At 37.7% G+C, this 19,032-nt stretch overlaps 1 protein-coding gene across 1 annotated transcript; it reads right to left on the bottom strand.

Moving 5' to 3' along the window:
- Window positions 1-286: 286 nt before the first annotated feature.
- LOC133866531 (uncharacterized) lies at window positions 287-14,365 on the bottom strand. Its single transcript, XM_062303085.1, has 21 exons — window positions 13,863-14,365; window positions 13,644-13,779; window positions 13,003-13,334; window positions 12,733-12,814; window positions 12,325-12,649; window positions 11,594-11,652; window positions 10,650-10,739; window positions 10,016-10,107; window positions 9,712-9,810; window positions 9,522-9,599; window positions 8,086-8,170; window positions 7,946-8,004; window positions 7,752-7,821; window positions 7,498-7,589; window positions 6,149-6,211; window positions 5,951-6,017; window positions 2,627-2,872; window positions 2,146-2,262; window positions 1,461-1,613; window positions 1,162-1,303; window positions 287-617 (listed from the first exon to the last, which is right to left on the bottom strand). The coding sequence occupies exons 1-20, from the start codon at window positions 14,276-14,278 to the stop codon at window positions 1,205-1,207; spliced, it is 2,760 nt and encodes a 919-aa protein (XP_062159069.1). The 5' UTR covers window positions 14,279-14,365; the 3' UTR covers window positions 287-617; window positions 1,162-1,204.
- Window positions 14,366-19,032: the final 4,667 nt, after the last annotated feature.

Genomic DNA, 19,032 nt, shown 5'->3' on the forward strand with positions numbered 1-19,032 from the left:
CCCTTCTCTAAAACTCTCCGCGACTCAAAAACACCAAAGACCCAATGTTTCTGAGAAAGAAGTACCCATCATAGATCAGGTCGTGGGATCCTACAACCAAAACCTTGTCTTTATAACAATCAATCTAGGTCAACCATTCAGTTAGATAGTTAACCACGGTGAATATGTCATCTGGCTAATACTACAAAATTTGGCGTGATAACATTCGGTTGATATGGATATGGAGGGTAAGAAAAGCTCGATGCTGCGATGAGTGAAATGTAAAAGAACTATTTCATGGTCCAGATTAAATTTTACAGCATCTAATGGTGTATATAGTGCCACATAATTTTAAAAAAAAAAAATTAAATGGTGTGGAAAGCAACATATATATGTTGTAAAATCTAATCTGGATCATAAAATAGTTCATCTCCATTTAACTTGAAATTAAGAGAATCCTGTCATGTTCCCCCCGTCAACCAACAAGAGAGATCTCGTGAGAGAGCGGGCGAGAGGCCCAATTATGATCATAAATATTTCCTTTCTTGTTCGTGCTAACATATATAATATCCCCGTGACGGTACAAACGTCCAGAAAGGAGGCTGCCTGTTCTACTTGTATCATTGACTTCAACAGCCCTGCAAAAAGAGAGAACAATGTACACAATAAGGAAAGGATCCCTCGCATGTATATCGACCATGCGTGTAATGTTGAGATTTCTTTAACTTAAACTCGATATATCAAACAGGCCACTCATATTTTTAGATCACAAACAAGAAACAAAATTATTTAAAATAATTTAAAAGAAAAAAAAAGAAGAAAGAAAGCCAATAAACACAATGAGCTTGAAGTAACATCTTCTCTTATCTTTATAGTTTCTGGAGTTGCCATTGTAACTATAGAAGATAATTGAACACAAAGATAAGCACCTGTGCAGAAGGAACTAGGTGCCCAGAATCCATGATATTCATGCTTGTAACTTAGACAAAACTTTTCTTTTTTGGATGACTTGGAACCTCACCAAGGCAGGGCCCTTCAGACCCACTCCTGGGGAGTAAACCCCAGATACATGACCACACCCGCTGAAACCATATATCAGGTAATCCAGAACAGGATACATGATATTCATGCTTGTAACTTAGACAATACTATGAACTGAAATATTGTTTGTGCACGTCTTACCTTGTCTTTATAATGTAATAATATTTTCAAGGGACGTCAAGATCTACATAGGCACAGAAGTGGGTTGGAGCTTCATCTTCACTTCATCAAGGCAATCCTGAAGATTTCTGAATTCTTCTGTGTCTGAGAAGCTCCCCCCCGCCTGAGATTTTGTCTTACAAAATTAATGTCACGCAAAAATGATACACTAACACATAAGCTAAGATATCTGCGGCTCTACACTTAATTAAGTTAAAGGGAAAACGCAGTAAGTGTTCCAAAGTAAGCTTTTCTCAGACATCAAAATTCAAATATCTTGCCTGTTTAATTATGTTCTTTAGGTGCATCTCAGCTGCACGTAGTTCTCGATGGCTACTAGTAGATGAATAAATTTCGATGTACACCTTGCAAAGTTCTAAGGAGGCTTGTGCAAAACTTTTAAAACGATCTCTATCTTTCCATAAATCAGATCCCTGAGAGAGAGAGAGAGAGAACCACTTGATAATCTAACAGTAAATCTTTGGGATGTACAGCTTTCGCAACTCAAATTAAATCTGTTTCAGAGAAGAGCAACTATACCTAGCATAAAATCCACCACCAAACAAAGAAAAAACAATAGTGAGCTACCTGGGCAATCAACAAGGTTTCATGGACAGAAGAGTTCTGTGAACCAAAATTCTGGTTCACGTGAGCCAGAGATTAGGCCAAATCTCCTCCACAAATACAGCCTTAAACATTAACAAGCTAAGAAAAAAGCTCTACTTGGTCAATATCTGGTCCAACCGTGAAAGAAGATCCAAGCCAAACCCTCTTTTCTTTGCAACTAACAGACTCCTACAAAATGATGCTATGGGTCTTCTCCCATAGGATAATTCTACAGTGCTACAGGTGGAATGATGATGCATACTTGAGAATATGACAGAAAAAGAAAGTGGTTTGCATTAAGACAATCGTACACAATAACATGGGCAGAAAAACAGATGTACTAGACATTGACAGTGATACCTGGTATGATCTAACTTGCTTTAAGAGGGCTTCAGAGCACATTGTCAGATCTCCTTTGATTTTGTGCCACCTTGCATATAAGCCCCAGATATCTGCCCCACCCTCGCTTCGAACTATCTGTATCAGAAAGAGAAATACTCAAATATGAAATACTTCACAATATGATATATTTAACATGCCTATGTGGGCACTATAAGTAAATTCATTCAAAAGATGCCAAGGGAACCATGTCACAGATGCACACAGATCAATAATCGCAGATACCAATACATATTGATTTAAGCATGGGCAATGATTATGATCAATGGGTAGACTAACTTGACTCGAGAATGGTCACATATGCATCATGTGCCCACATATACAGAAGGAAATAAAAGGAAAAAAAAAAACAATAATATTAGACAGTAGAAACATAGATGAGAGAGAGAGCGAGAGAGTTAGGTGTCAAAAGCAAAACAATGATCATGAAGGATTTGCATACCCGCTGTAGAACTTTCCCAAGAAGCTCCACCAAGTACTCGGTTTCATGCGACCTTCCCATGCCAGACTCTGCATATGCTGACTCATTAAGACAATCTTGATCAGCAGAACTATCATCATTGGGATGAGATCCGGACTGATTAGGTGAAGATCTGTTTTCCACCTCTATCATAATTCTCTTTAATAATTCAGCATCAATTCTTTTATTACTAGTCATGTCCAAAACCTTCTGTATAGCTTCCTGAGCCTAAAAGAACCATGGAAACGAATAACAACAAGGGTCAAATAGATCGATGCCACCATAAAAGGTTAGAATAAATTTATGACCCAACATGAACGTTTACATGTATTAACCATGCAAAGAAAAATTAAATGTGAAAAAGAGCTCAACAATTGAAAGCCCTAAGCTAGTAATACAATAGAAAAAAGTGCATCGAAGATGAAACTTTTAATCGTTAGTTTTCCATCATATCACATGTATACATCATAGCATTTTATATCTTTCTAAAGACTACTTCAATCCTTCCCGAAATTCAAGCAGACTGTAAAGAAGCCCAACTATTACAGTTCTAAAATTGGTTTAAATTAAAATTCTCCCTGAGGCACCAAGACTGAGTCTTATAGCTAATGCAGTAAGAAATAGTTAAGGCATGCACTGCTAGCATGCAGCTGCAGCACGGAATTGCTGTCATTACTTATCCCACGCACATACAGAGCAACTGTTGCTATATAAGCTTTTAATTAAGTCCATCCCAAGCAACAGAATCCAGTTAAAACCTGTAACTCCAAATCTATAATTCACAAACCTTGTATAATTGTCTAACGGGGGTGGGGAACATTTCAAGCAGAGAGGAAGGTGTTATGTGTAACATTACTGACATGTAATATTTAGACATACACCAAAAAAGAGCTTGAGCTAAGCTGCGAAGATAAACAAGTGATCAGCTTTGTATGTTTAGTATAGCAAAATGTGTAGTGTGCAAACTGCCAACCAACATCCATTGTATAAAGACCTGAGAAAGTGCTTCCTTTTGTGAACTCCTCATATGAAGCACATAAAGCCTCCAAAGAAAGGCTTAGGAGAAGACCCGCCTTCATGTCAAACCAGACACCTCAATGCCACCTTCATTTCTCTTATACTGAAGAAACCAAGGACCAAAGACATTAAGGATTTTCGACCTATTAGCTTAGTGGGTGGAGTGTACAAAATTATTGCCAAAGTTCTAGCTAACACGTTGAAAATGGGAGTGGAGAAGATCATTTCTAAGCCTAAGAACACCTACATCAAGGGTAGACAGCTTCCAAACTCTGTTCTCATTGCCAACGAGGTCCTTGATGCGAAACCAGGTGCGTTGTGCAAGTTGGATATTGAGAAGACTTATGACCATGTTATTGGTGAACGACACTCTAACGGGTTTCTTTAGTAGCTCATGTGGCCTGAGACACCCATTGTCTCCCTTTCTATTTGTTATTGTTATGAAGACGTTAAGTAAAATGATTTCTGCTTTAATGAATGGGGTCTCAGGATTCATGATGGAGCCTAGGAGATGTGGTGCTATCAATATAATTTGTTTGCGCACAACACCTTGATATTAACGGGGCAAATCCATATCATCTTCACAACTTGCATTGTTTGTTTTTATGCTTTGAAGTGGTTTCAGGTTTGAGGTTAATCTGGCTAAATCAAAGGTGGTCCCGGTTGGCAATGTCAATGCCGAAGGCTTGGTTGGTGTTTTGGGTTGCACGGTATCTTATTTGCCTATAAAATATCTAGGTCTTCCCTTTGGAGGATTTAACGCCAATTCTATTTGAGATAACATTATTGAGAAGATAAAGTGTTGTTTGGCTGGTTGAAAGAGGATGTAGATATCAAAGGGTGGGAGAGTTACTCTAATTAAAAGCACCTTATCCAATTTGCCTACTTGCTTTATGTCTCTTTTTTCCCTCCTGGTTGGTGTTTCCAATTGCTCAAAGAAGTTGCACCGGATTTTTTTGATGTATAATAATTTATTAAAGAAGAAGAAAAGCTTGAGTACACGAAAAGTATATAAGAGAAGCGACCACTCTATTAGTGTCGAAAATCTAAAAAGTTAACATAATCTACAAGATTACAAGATTGTGGGGTGGCATGGGTGAAGAGTTCAAAGATTCGAAACTTGCTTGTGTTCAACTGAGCTCTTTTAGGGAAGTGGCTTTGACGCTATGCTATGAGAGAGAAGCCTTAAAGAGGGTAGCTATGGACTCTAAATATGGCAGTGCTTGGGATGGGTGGTGTTCAAATAAGGTTCATGGGTCGTATGGGGTGAGGATTTGGAAAAATATTAGGAGGGGTTGGGGAAATTTTCTAGCCGTACTAGATTTGTAGTGGGTGATGGCTCCAACATAAAATTCTGGCATGACGTATGGTATGAGGATCAAGCCTTCAAGATATAGCTTTTCCAAACTGGTATAGCATAGTCTGTTTCAAGAAAGTTGCGGTGGCAAACCATTTGGAGCTTTCTAGTACCTCTTATCAATGGAATATTAACTTTCTCAGAGCGACTCACGATTAGGAGGTAGATCTCTTTACACCTTGCTCTTCACCTTGTTTTTCTTTGAGTGAGATGGGGTGGTGAAGACAAGCTTTATTGGGTATCTTCCAAGAGAGGGTTGTTTGACGTCAGATCATACTACAACATTCTTATTCCCCATGATAGTACTCCTTTCCCTTGGAGGGTACTTGGCGGAATAAGGTTCTCTTAAGAGTAACGTTCTTTGCTTGGTCAGCTGCATTAGGGAAGATCTTCACTATGGACAATATAAGGAAACATATCATTGTGATTAAGTGGTGTTGCATGTACAAGAAGAATAGAAAGTCGATGAATCATCTTTTACTCCATTGTGAGATTGTCAGTGCTCTTTAGAAGACTATCTTCAGCAGTTTAGGGCGGGCTTAGGCTATGCCTAGTCGGGTGGTAGATCTCTTTGCTTGCTCGAAAGCACTTGGTGGTAGGTCTCAGCTTGATGCAATTTGGAAGATGATTTTGTCCTACCTTATTGGGTGCCTTTGGAGGGAAAAAAAACGATTGGAGCTTTAAGGACCGTGAGAGGACTTTTGTGGAATTAAAGGCTTTATTCTTTAAGACTCTTTTTTATTGTGCTGTAGCTTTTGGTTTTAATATTTTGATCTTTCATTTTTTTAGATCTTTTTTCTGCTTCTAGCTAAGTGTCTCTCTTATATACTTCATGTGTACTTGGTTGCGCCTTTGCACTTTCCAATGAATTTGCGATTACTTATCAAAAATGTCAAAACAGATGCCCTGCTTAGCTAAAAGAAAGCACTTACCTGACCAATATTGCCCACGTCCACTGCAACATGACCATAGTTCTCCCACAATTGCCAGCTGTTTCGCCTGTCACCAACTCATGTTTGGTTACTACATAGCATACCTTTGCAAATACAGCAATTAACAAGTGTGTGCGGGCAGTGCATACAAGTGTGTGCACTGAAATGAGATTCTAATCATGGGAAGAAAGACCAAACTTGAACTTTAGGGCTTCTTTAAATGCTATGAAAGCCTCTTTGCTCCTCTTCTTGATCATATGCCTGCATAATAGGTAACTTGCATATAATTTATCCAGCAACAAAAAAAGTGTGCATGTAATTTATTAAAACTGATGGAAGAATTAAATGACAAATAAATATCCAAAATATTAATAACTAAATGACACATCCATCACAAATGATTTTAATAATGGAAAAAAAACAAATCATAAATGAGTCGAAATTAAGCATAGCCCTTGATGTTTAATGTTGTTATGAGGGACACTAATTAGCATGTCAAAGTTATACACAAAAAAAATGATGTAGGCCGTATTTCAAGGCAAAACAGTTGCATATAATAATTCACCCGCAGTATTTCAACCAAAAAAAAGTTCAGACTATAGTTCCAAAATGAGAAGAGAAGATCCAACCATGAGGGCAAGATATCAAAGAAAGTAGAAAAAAAAAATTAAACAAATGGCACTAAAGCACTGAAACAACAATCTTTCCTAGCTCCCTCCATTCAAAGCCTTGAGACAAAAATAGTTTCCTGATCCTAGCATTCCCGTTTCCTTCACATCTGTGCAAGCCCTAATGAAGCCCTTACAGAATCAAACTCCCACAAGATTCAAACATAGTGTTCCAAACTATATTCCTTACTGGACTTGAAACATATGATTCCACACCAAATAAACCCGAAGAATTACTTTCCTAAGAAAATAATGCTATATAGACAACCAAGCCAAAATGAGATTTCGAGAGCTGACATATGTTAAACATGAATGATTTCAATCTAACAGGAGGCATACTCAGGACAAACTAATATGGAACTCGTAAGTTGTGGTGAGGATATAAAAGAGAATGCAGTGCTTACTATAAAATATCCCTTTTAGCAGTTTTCAACAATTCAGATTTGCTACAATAATAATAATTCTCTTGAAACCAAGTCAAAGATATAGCAAACAAATATGAGGAAGTCCCCCCCCCCCCCCCCCCCCCCCCGGGCACAACAAAAAAGAAAAGGATTTATCAAGGCAAGTTGTTGTCTCTCTTGAGGTGTTGTTGACACTTGATATCACAATTCCCACTGTTGTTTGAGAGATTGGAACAACCCCCATCCCTGTTTCATAACCTATACTAAAGAATAGCCAATATACTGTTCTTTTAAGTGAAATAAGACAAAAATAGAGAAGTTCTGTTTTCATCTTTAGATTACAAAATCCTCTTCAAGCGAAGGGTATTGTCCTGATGCAAAACTTAAATATTAACCTATATTGAGATGAGAAAACAAAAAACAGTATATATCAGAATGCACAGAATGCAAGATGACTAAAGCAAAAAGTGCATACAAACAAGCAATATTATTCCAAGCCTCCCCATTTTCAGGATCAAGCTGAACAGCACGAGTAAACCCATCCAGAGCCTTTTCAACATCTCTAGCCTGTAACAATTATTCAGCAATAGTTTCAGAAATTTCTGATAAATTGAATAATACAATACAATGACTTCTCTATTTTTGATAGAACCTACAAAACGCACATATATTTGGGTGCAAAACCCCATAAAATAGAGAATTATTCCGAATGCAGATCACATAAATTACCTTCAAAGCAGCAGCCCCAAGGGCGAACCAGCCATCTGGATACAAAGAATTCAGGGCCATCGCAGACTCCCTGAAGCATAAGTACAAGGAAATCGTTGTAAACCCAAACCCATTATGAACTACACATACTATCATCAATACTAAATGACTAAATAACAGAAACAATATACTAGAAGGCATTTAAACAAACTGACCAGAGGATTTTAGATGTCTCATAGTCCCCTCTATTGTATGCACTACGAGCAAGAGACCGCTGCCAAACAGATTCAATAGTATTAACAAAAATCCACATAAAAGCATACTGATGAAAAATTGATTATAAGAAAGGAATCACCTTAGCTCTAGCTGACCTGTTTTGTGAAACTTCCAGGGCTTTTTCATAGCAAGCATCACTATTTGTAACATCACCCAATGAACACCTAGAAAATAGATTTAGAGCGAGTGAAATAGATTGTGGAAACCCAAATGTTAGCTATCTCATAATTCAGTTTTCCAAGTGTCCTAACAGTTTAAAAGAAAAGCTAAGCAGATCATCACTCACATGCATTGGTTCATGTATGCAGACAACAACGGTGAGGATTAATAACAGGAAATAGAGCTTCAAGACAAACAAACACAAAGCAAACTGCAAATTTCACCTCCAAGTTAGTGCCATTGACTTCAAAGGCAAGCTTTATGTCAATTTCCACTATTAATTGCTGGGAGTCCAGCTATGAGTTAAAGATTCAGGGAAGAGGCTTTAGGTAATGATAGTCATACTAACTACAAGACCATCTTTGCTGCAAAATTTATACTGATTATTCATTACTTTCTCTTCTTTTTTTTTTTGATAAGTTTATTCGTTACTTTCAACAGCGACAATTAAAGGATTTGTTATAAGTTATAAAAAAACCTTATAACATAAACCCCGGTCCTTGTATCCCAACTAATAATCAAGACTTCAATAAAGAAATTCAAAAGCTATAGTGATGTGATGTGTGACTTGCTATAATAAGTAGTATGTGAAAATAACTTGCTAAGCACTACAAATCTAGACATTAAAATCTCAAAGACACAAATACATGTGAATTTACATGTAGTCAAATAGGACAGAACTTAAAATAATTGATCCAATAATCAAACAACGATCCTTGTAAGGTTAGATGACTAGGAAACCTGGGATATGACGCCACTACCACATGAATGCTGTTGAGCAAGCAATTAGACATTAAGACCTTCTGACACTTTCTTGGCTACTTCAGTTATTTCCATTTAAGTTATCTAACATACATTTTTTTTCATAATTTAACATGAAAGGCATATGTATATAATGAAAACACAAGAATAAAATGTCAACTGGGTAAAAATCCCCAAGTCGTAGGCTGAAGTTCAACATCATCATATCAAGTTAACACATAGCATCTAGTTTATGATTTGAGTGGTCATGCGAATATCATAACATGTATTATTGATACAACAAGCTTCTGAAAATTAGCTAGCATAACCAGGCACGTTATTACTACTAGAAAAATAACCAACAAATATCAATCAACAGTTCAATGGTCTTCCTTTTTAACATTTTCCTAGTCATAAACTTAGTTCATTACAGTCAAAACAAGTTGGAAAGATCGTCTTTGAGCTCATTAGTTCTCCATTTAAATTAAGATTGATATCAGAAAGAATAATTTCTTCCATGAGAATATGAAGTTGAACTTCTGCACTTTGATTGCACTAGGCGAGATAAGTTAACTAAATGGAGATAGAAAATAAAAGGACAAGTAACTCACGTACCATAACCTGGGGTCATTTGGCATTTCAGATAGCCGTTTCTTGATGAGGTCAACCGCTGCTGCTTTCTTCTCCAATAGGCTATTTTAAATATTGTTTCACACATGAGACTCCCAGCAACAAAGTATCAAAGGCAAATAATAAAAAATATATTAAGGAAATTGACTTGGATACTGGTGGTCAACCAACATACCGGTAGCAATATATTACATTATCCCATAACTCTAAGTCCTCAAAAATTTTAACTGCCTCTCCAATCAAACCAAAGCGCACTAAAAGTTCACCGTACTCCCTAAAATTAAAGGGGGGAAAAACAAACAGAAAACAGCAAGAGGAGTTACGTATGCATACAACTCTGACAAGAAAGGAGTTGTCAGTATGAAACATTATATGGAAGAATAGGAGATGATAGCTCGGATCAATAGCAAAGCAAAATAAATGTTTTGGGGAAAAAACTCCATTACAGCATTTAAAGACAACGAAAAGTGAATTCGTACTTTCGCAAGGCAGGAATAGTAGGGATATAAACCCCAAAACAAAAAGGAATTCGTTGTGCTACTCCTGGAGAAGGGTCACAGACACTCTCAACCTGAAACAGTGCAGAGTATTTTTTTGTGAGATGCTGTTGTGATACAACAATATGATAAATAAATTAGGACTATTTATATACTGGAGCCATAAATAAATAAAGTCCCAAAAATACAAACATCGTTATCCATGCTGCAAATTAACAAAAAAAATATGCATATCGAATACATAGGAATGAGACTTTCAATAGATCCAATATCAAATTTACTGGCCCCCATGTTTAGCTCAGGTAGCATCAAGTGGGTTGGAGTAGGTAGATCTTCGGTTCGAACTTAGCTGAGCACAAAGTGTATGCATACAAACATATGTACTTGAACACGTTTGTATCTGGGTGTTGATATTCAATATTTCCTCCCAACCAAGAGAACTGTAAACTTGCACAACATACTCAGAGGGCAGACTACAGTTGAAAAATGGGAGGCAAAAGGCATTTAGTTGGAAAACATATAACAAAAATAAGGGGAAAATGAATGTATGCAGCCAAAACAACTGGATATCTTTAAGAAGGTCAAGTTGGTATGGTAACAATGAGGCACCTCATACCAATTTATCCATCATCAGCAAAGCACGCTCCTTTGTGCGACTACGAGCTGACTCCCATCGAATACGTAATATGTCACAGAAACACTTTATCTGAGGGGGAAAAAGATTTTTAACAAGTCACATAGGAATTAAAAATCAATAGATATAAAATATCAACTATAAGAGAATTTTGGTTCACCAAAGGACTCTAAAGCTCAGAAAGTTAAGTGCTATGGGAATCGTTATAACATACATCCATATATGGAGTATCAAATAGATTAATTGAACTGACAAGTCCATCACCTACCATTGCTCAAACCCTAAAAGTATAAGAAAGTCTTTTGACTTTTTTTATAAGTAACTGAAATATTATTAAAGTCGTTAGACGCCCTCAGGTACACAAGAAGTATATAAGAGAAAACACTTGGCTAGTAGCAGCAAAAAGAACAAAAAAATCATGATAACTAGTCACCAAAGGAGAAACAAAGTAATTGTCCAAAGATACAGAGTATTGAAGAATAAAGACTAATCTTCTCCAATGTCCTCTGGTGGTCCTCAAAACTTATGTCGTTCATTTTTCTTCATAGACACCACAAAAGGCACAAAGGCACCATCTTCCACACAGCAACACTCTGAATGTTGCTAGCAATCCACCAACAAGCATACAAATTGACTTCTCATCTTGGCATAACCCAAGACAGCTCAAATCGACTGAACCAAATAGCACAAGAAAGTCCTAACTAATAAATAACAAATCTTGACTAATTTCTCACCTTTGTATACTTGAACCTAGTACCTATCACAGTGGCTTATCTATGTACAAGAAAAGCCTCATTCTTATTTTAAGAGCAATGACTTTTATTATGACATTCAACATTTCACACCAACTGTTGAAGTGAGAAATGGTCCGGTCAGAAATACGAAATGTAGTTAGTAATTACATAGTGCAATAATTATCTACTTACAATAAAACATGATGATTGCTGGGAATCAATTGCCTCTATGTATGGAGCCATATCCCATCCTGAAACAGAAATTGGGCTGTTGAATTCACTTCAGAACATAATTAAAATAAGAACAATGTGAAAGGGACTAAACAAAGATCCTTGCTCTACTGATAATAAATGAACATGTTGAGACTATGGTAGAAGCAGAAACCATTGTGCTGACTGATTTGGAGTATTGCAGTGATGGCAAACTTTAACTGCTTGGTCCATGGAAACAACTTTGATGTAGATCTCTAAGCAAGAAATTCAGCAATGTGTTTCATTTTTTTAAGTAGCTTCAGGTCTTTTTGTTTCTCACTGTCTTCATATTTACTTTTTTAACTTTAATATTCCCTCCTCTTGGGATCTCATCTCTTGATAAGCTTGTTTGTTGCTTGATTAATCATTTGTTTTCCGATTAAGAGGGGGAAATGGGGGGAAGCAGTATTTAATAACTGAATTGTGAGAAACTAATGGGCGTGAGATCTATTAACAATTTTAACAAAATCACAGCCCTTCCGTTTTTTTTTTTTTTTTTTTTTTGATAATTAAAGCCCTTCTGATTTATAATTAATACAATCTTACATTATCAAATATATGAATAATAAGGAAATGATGCTTGCCTTTTGAAATGGCTTATTTTGCACTGATCAACATGTAAACAAAGATGAGGCTCATATTACTACCAAAATTTTGTGTCGAGAACTCACTTTGCATTTCATCATCCCGACTGCTCTTCTCAATAAGAAGGCATTGGGCCAGAATTGCTGCCTGTTGGATTCCCCTCAAAGGAGCCACAGAAGAACCAACATTTTGAATTCCTTTTGATCTTGTTCCTTCATTATTATTCACTAACAATTTTGGGGCCATCAATATGTCAGAGACTTCTGAGGTATCATGTTGATGTAGATTTGAATTATCTTCTCCAATACTAGAATTGTGTGCCTGGAGGCCAGAGCCCTCCAAGGGGCATTTATCACCAGAGTTTGATGAGCTTGTGTTTGCAACAAGTACCATCTGTGCCTTAGGTTCTACCTATATCCAAGAATAATCAGGAAATCTAAGAGGAAGTACATCTTCAACAAAAACTCCCAATTTATGTAGTGCAAATGTTTTACCTGATGTACAGCACGGAAGCCAAGGATCCCAGTAACAGAGAGCTCAAGCCCAGCTGCCATTTCAGCTGACTCAAAATGTTGCCTGATACGACACAGGTACTTCAGCAAAAAAAGATAAGCTGGAGTGATCAAAACCCAAATCTCGTCTCAACATTAAACAGAATAAAAATCAATATGACTACGGATTCTTCAGCTTTTTTTTTCCTCGCTAAAACCAATGTGACCACAAATAAGTTGATTAAACAAAATAGCTTCCCCATGATAACCCACCTGCAAGAATCAACTCTTCCATAGGTGTATTCCATTATTCCAGCTTCTAAATGAACCATTGAGATGATTGTTGAAGCCTCCCCTTCACATAAACTAGAACCAAAATAAATTGTTACTTTTTCTAAAGTGTCAAAACATTGTAGAGTCTCACCCATATAGACGTGCAGTAGATCAAACAAAGATGAGGACCGCTCATCCAAAATTCTTTGTTGAAGAAATACGATCCTAGCAAGCCACCACGAGATGCTACTAATCCCGTATGTGGAAGACACAGTTCCTCCAAACAACGTGTCTCTTGTCCTCATGAGCAACATCTTAGCAAACACTATATACTACATTACAACCAAAAAGACTTGTTTCAGCTTCCAATATAACAACAACAACAACAACAATTGACAGCAAACAACATAACAGTAATGACAAACAACTTCAACTAATTTAAGGTGCGTTTGGGATTGCGATTTAATAGACAGAAAGTTCGATTTTAAATCAAATCGCAGAAAATGAATTGTTTGATAATTGTGTTTTTAAAAAATTGTGATTTGAAAAGGAAAACTGCTTTTTCAAATAGCTATTTTTAAACTACACATTTTGAAATGGCAAACCCAAACAGACTTAGGTCAGTGGTTTTTAGTAGTTACCTGAAGATTAGAAAACTTGCCAAGCAAGTCAGAGCCTGCAGCCATTAGCTGATTACGCGCCCAATTCTCCCATTCCACCATTTCTTTATCTCCTTCCAATGCCACTGGACATTTCGGCATTATTGCCTTCAGGGGCCTATAAAACAATTCAATTTCAAGTTAACCTCTAGGCCCCAAAAGAAAAAAGATTATTGTGCTGTGACTCGGGGCCCGACTCACCCAGTCACGTTGCACTGAGTGAACCCGAGGAACGCGGCTGCGGCGACGCACATCACGAGGACCACCCTACTGGCCTTGTCCTCGTCGTCGTATTCGGAAATGAAGGACTCCACGCGGTCGAGCGACTCGGAGTAGACTCGGTTGGCGCACTCGGCAGAGTCAGTGTGCGAGTCGCCGGCGAGTTGGACTAAGAGTCTGGCGGCGTCAGAGGAGAGGGCGCGGAGATAGTCGCCGGCCTCGATTGAAGCGAGGATGTCATCGATGAGTGCGTGGAGAGGGAGAGTTTGATCGGACGGCGTATGGACTGGTTGGTCGGGCGGGGATTCGGACGGTGAGGAAGCGAGCGTGCAGCGCAGGAGACGTAACTCGTACCCGCGGAGGAGCAGCGCCGAGTCGGTTTCGGGTTGCTCCGACATGTCGTGCCGTGGGTTTAGGTTTCGGGGTTTAAGTTCTACTGTGTTCTGGGGGTTTAAACTTTAAAGCCATCAGGACTCAGGAGAAGTATCTCGAACTAGATAAAAGCCATGCATATGAAGTGGTAGAAATAGTGGGCTTTAAGCCCATTACAACAAAGATTGGCCCTTGGCCCAAGAAAAAAAAAAAAAAAAAGGGCTCTATGACAAGTTCACAATTGAGAGCATCATCCCTGATGGACCTGCAGGCTACTGCAATCTTGAAATTGTTAACAATTTGAGTCGTAATTGTAAGACAGTTTACATGAACCCACTTACTTGAGCACGTAAACAATTCAAAACTTTTTTAGGACAGGTGAGTTTCATATAGGTTCTAACAATTTAAACAACAAATTGGTAGAGATTTCAATTCCACGTAGTGTCTGTTTGAGATTGTGTTAAAAAATAAAGATTTTATACCCATAAAAAGCTTTAATTTTAAGCTTTTCTCAAAATGTGTTTTCGCGTTTTTTAGAGAAAAAAAATCAGAAAATTTACAAAAATATATATTTTTTGAAAAATAGTTCTTTAAAAAAATTAAATGTAAAAAATAAAAAATAAAAACTTAATTTAATAAGTATCTTATTGATTTATTTTTCTCAAATATCTCTCTACTATCTTTTATAAGCTCTCTCTCTCTCTCCAAAAGAGTCCCCAAGGCGGCTGAGGCCTTAGATGAATTAGGCGGCCGCCTAAAGCTCCCAATTTAATAAGGCCTCTCCTTTGGGCTGAGCTCTTGTTTGGCCTCCAGCCAAATGTCTGGTCTATGGGCTCATCTTGGATGTACACTTGTTGTTTACACTAATTTGGTGTTTCCTTGTGTAATTTGAGGCCATTAATGAAAATTTGACTTTATTCTTAAAAAAAAAAATGAAAATAAAAAATCTCTCTGCTTTACATTCCCAAATCACAAACACGGTAGCCACTTGCCTTTCACATGTCGGCTTTTGCAGAGCCAAGGTGAGTCGGATACACCTGTAATTACCCTTTATTCGGCCGGTAAAATAAAAACGTGTAGAGGCACGTTTAGGTACATCTCTTATCTCTTATATACTAGGAAAAAAAAAAAAAAAAAATCTCTACAAATTATCACGTTTGGACGGTGGCTTTTGTGGTCTGAGCTTTCTGGCTGTCATCACGGTCCCTTGCTACTTTTGAGAAATCACAAAGGCTTTGGAGGAATCCGGGAACATATTTGCCAGATTAACACATGACACAGAGAGAAAGAGAGAGAGAGAGAAATCCGGGGAATGTTTCACGGTTGAACGGTGGCTTTTTTGGTCTGACCTTTTTGGCTGTCATCACGGTCAGTTGCTACTTTTAGAAGGTGTTGATGATTTCCTCACAACTTTAATTTAGGTTGCAATACTGGTGAAATTAGTCAACTTAGTTGGGCCTACATATATGATATATCTTTGATTAGCTTTGCCTATATATGTCACACAGCTCGCATAGCATGAACTGGATGGCATTATATATATACAGGGGCCTTGGTTGATCAGATCGAATTGCAGCAATAATGCAGGATTATTATGCCGCTTATTTCTATTTCTCTTTTCCCTGACAGTTTCCTGCTTGCTCAAACCAGGCTTTCTTGATCTCTCAATCAGGCACCAAAATGGTGAAAAAGTACTCGAGGAGTAGCTAGCTCAGCCTGTTAAGGTGCTCGCTCGCTCGCTCGATCGTCGAAAGTGCCTTGCATAAAGAGGTCGAGACCTCGGAGCAGCCAAGGATGACTTGCCGGCAATGGTACTAATATTTCTATGTATGCCGGCCGGCAAGTTGCCCTTGGCTACGCTGGGCTCTTTTCTTCTCATGTGAGGCCTAATACGGCGAAAGCTTAGGAAACGTACACGTACTTGGTGAAGTTGCCGACCGACCCATATGCCATTTGAGGAAGCTCCGGATCGCGAAAGCAGAGCAAAGGTAAGTATTACATTTACGGTACGCATCATCATGCAAAAGCACCTTTTACGTACCTTTTTCACGTGCTTTGTCATACTTTGGTGGACCTCTTGAATATCTCAAAGGGCCAAAAGTACATTTTGAAAAAGTTATAAGGGAATTATTTATTATTTATTAAAAAGGTAAATCCCTGGGTTAACCTCAACCAATTGGCTGAAAAATATCTAGTCTCGGACTCTGTGATTTTAACTCCCCCAAACAATGTACCTTATCAGAGCTAGGGCAATGATTTCTACCTCTTGATTTGCCTCTCCAAGGCTGGCTCGATTCACTGTGAAGCTTGTGACACAATTTTAGACAATACTTTTTTTATATATATTATTTAATAATTATTAGTTTTAACATTTTATGGCTAGTGATAAATTTTTCACCAAAATTTGGTGAATATTTCAAAAAAAAAAAAAAAAAAAAAAAAAAAAACTCATATAAGTAAATTTTCTATAAATTTTTTTTTTATTTTGTTTCTCGTCAAAATTTCACTTCAAAAATACTATTAACTATTGAATTTTTTATGATTTTCTTTTCAATTGGCGCCTTTCTTTTTCATTGTTCTCTCTCCTTTTCCTTCAGTTACTTTTCCTGCCGTTCGTCTCTGCATCTCTGCATCTTTGGCTTCCATTAGAGCCTTGAGCTCTGGCCTGAAGATTGCGAGTGCGCTTCGGCGTTTGGGCTGGCCTGATGAGGCCGTCGTGTTTTCCCTTGCTACGCTTCCTGTGCTTGAGCTTCGTGGGGCTATTCCTGTTGGGTATTGTTGGATGCAACTCAATCCTATTCCCCTAACCGTCCTATCCGTTGTTGGGTTATTAGTCTTTTCCCCCTTTCTCTCAAAACCCCATTACTGAATTCTATGTGGCTGTTGTTGGAATTCTCAATTTGATCATTTTGGTTCTTTCAGTTCCTCTGAACCTTGTTTGATTGGATTTTGTATGAAGTGTTTGCTATAAAACTAATAAAAAAATATATATTTAGTTAAAGTAAGAAAAACATTTAGAGAGTTCAAGGAAGAAAATTTCTCAAAAGTTGTAGTTAAAATACCTAAATATAAGCTCCTTCATCTCATCGAGAGATAGGCCATTTTGGTGAGATTTGTTGGATTAAACTTGTGTTTTTTACTGAAAACCTCGGGCTCTCTCAACCTGGTTGTGTGAATTTATCCATTTTTCCCATTATTTCCAATTTATCCCCAAAAAAAAAAAAAAAAAAAAACTAATACCTAAAGTAAAATTTTTAGCCAAAATTTGGCTAAATTTTAGAAAGTTTGTTGGGATTTAATGCATATTTCTAGCGTACATTTATAATTAAGAATATTATAAATAAAAAAGTGACATAAAAGGATAATGGAATAGAATAGAATAGAATAGAACGTGATTTATCAAGACGCTTTACTCTTGTAATAAATCATGGTCTTATTTGGCAAGTGATGGAACATAACATAGTAGTGAGGAAAGAATTTTTGAATTAGTAAAAAATGATAAATGTGATATAAAGTAAAAATAATTTGTATAGAAAAGTGAAAAAAATTTTGTATTGTAGTGAATTTTTTTTAAGGAAAGTTAAACTTTCATTAATAAAACCAACACCAAACACCGTAAAGGTGAGCAATCAACATGAGTCTAGAAGACTCATACAAATACAGACATTTGCTACTAAAAAAATCCAGCCAACAGAATTGTGTCTCTGCGTTGATATATACATTTGCTTGAACAGAGAGTCGGTCACACGTTCTAGGCGAAAGCCAATGACTATATTAGTACACGTACGAAACAAACTGTCAGAGAAAAACACAAACAAAACAACACAGGAAAAGCTCAACAAAGAAGCTGCCTTCCGGGAGATCCGCCATCTATATATAACACACGCGCCGCTACCAGAAGATGCCCTTCAGCACTCAAGCACCAATAGCCTCCAATCACCACCAGCACCACCAAACACGGCAAAACTATCGGTTTGTAGCCATCATTCATAGCCCAACACAGAAAAACCACATAGGTGCATGATGATCATGGGCCGACCACTGAGAGACCGCACGGCCATGAAAAGCGGCTGAAGCACCATAAATTGATGGCGAATAAGACAGCAGGGCATGTGTCCAACAGAAGACGACGTAAACTCATAGACCTAGCCTCCAAAAATCTGACAGTGAAAAAACTCGGCTACGATCTCCGCCGTCAACACGCCATAGACGGCCACACCCTTCGGGCACCTTCACCGGTGAACTCACCTACCACCACACACCTAAAAACAAGAAAAATAAAACAAACTCCACTTGATCTACACCAGGGGTACAAAACTCCACAACCCTAGTGGTTGAGAGACTACCCTTCACTGGAAAACCCAAGAATGTCCAAAAGCCATCTTAGCCTAAAAAGGCTAAGAGGAACGACCAAGCTGAGGAGGTGCCTCCCCCTCCCCCTATCCCCCCCCCCCGGCAAGGCAGAAAACCCTAAAAGAAAGTCCTAGAAGGATTTTAGAGAGAGAAGCTCTGGAAAGAGAGAGGGTTCGCGCTACTGGTAGTTCCTATTTTTTTTTTTTTTTTAAGTAATTGGTAACTAATTATACTGACAAAATGATAAACTAGCATCCTTTCATAGTTATTAGTTCCATATGCCTAATATTAGTTTATTAATAAGGAAAATTGTATTATTGGTCTCCTTGTGGTTGACCTAAATTACAAATCATTTTGTGTGGTATAAAAAATAATTGTAAGATCCTTGTTGTCACGCCCCCATTTTGGGATATAAGGGGAACGCAAA

Source organism: Alnus glutinosa, chromosome 4 (genome assembly GCF_958979055.1).
Source record: "Alnus glutinosa chromosome 4, dhAlnGlut1.1, whole genome shotgun sequence".
NCBI lineage: Eukaryota > Viridiplantae > Streptophyta > Magnoliopsida > Fagales > Betulaceae > Alnus > Alnus glutinosa.

Bases quoted from the DNA above. Each gene is read 5' to 3' on its own strand.
- LOC133866531 (XM_062303085.1), bottom strand. From the start codon at position 14,278: ATGTCGGAGCAACCCGAAACCGACTCGGCGCTGCTCCTCCGCGGGTAC. The intron at 10,108-10,649 runs GTATGAGGTGCC...GCACTGTTTCAG, and splicing joins TGCTGATGATGGATAAATTG to GTTGAGAGTGTCTGTGACCC. The intron at 1,614-2,145 runs GTATCACTGTCA...TCTCTCTCTCAG, and splicing joins AGCAAGTTAGATCATACCAG to GGATCTGATTTATGGAAAGA.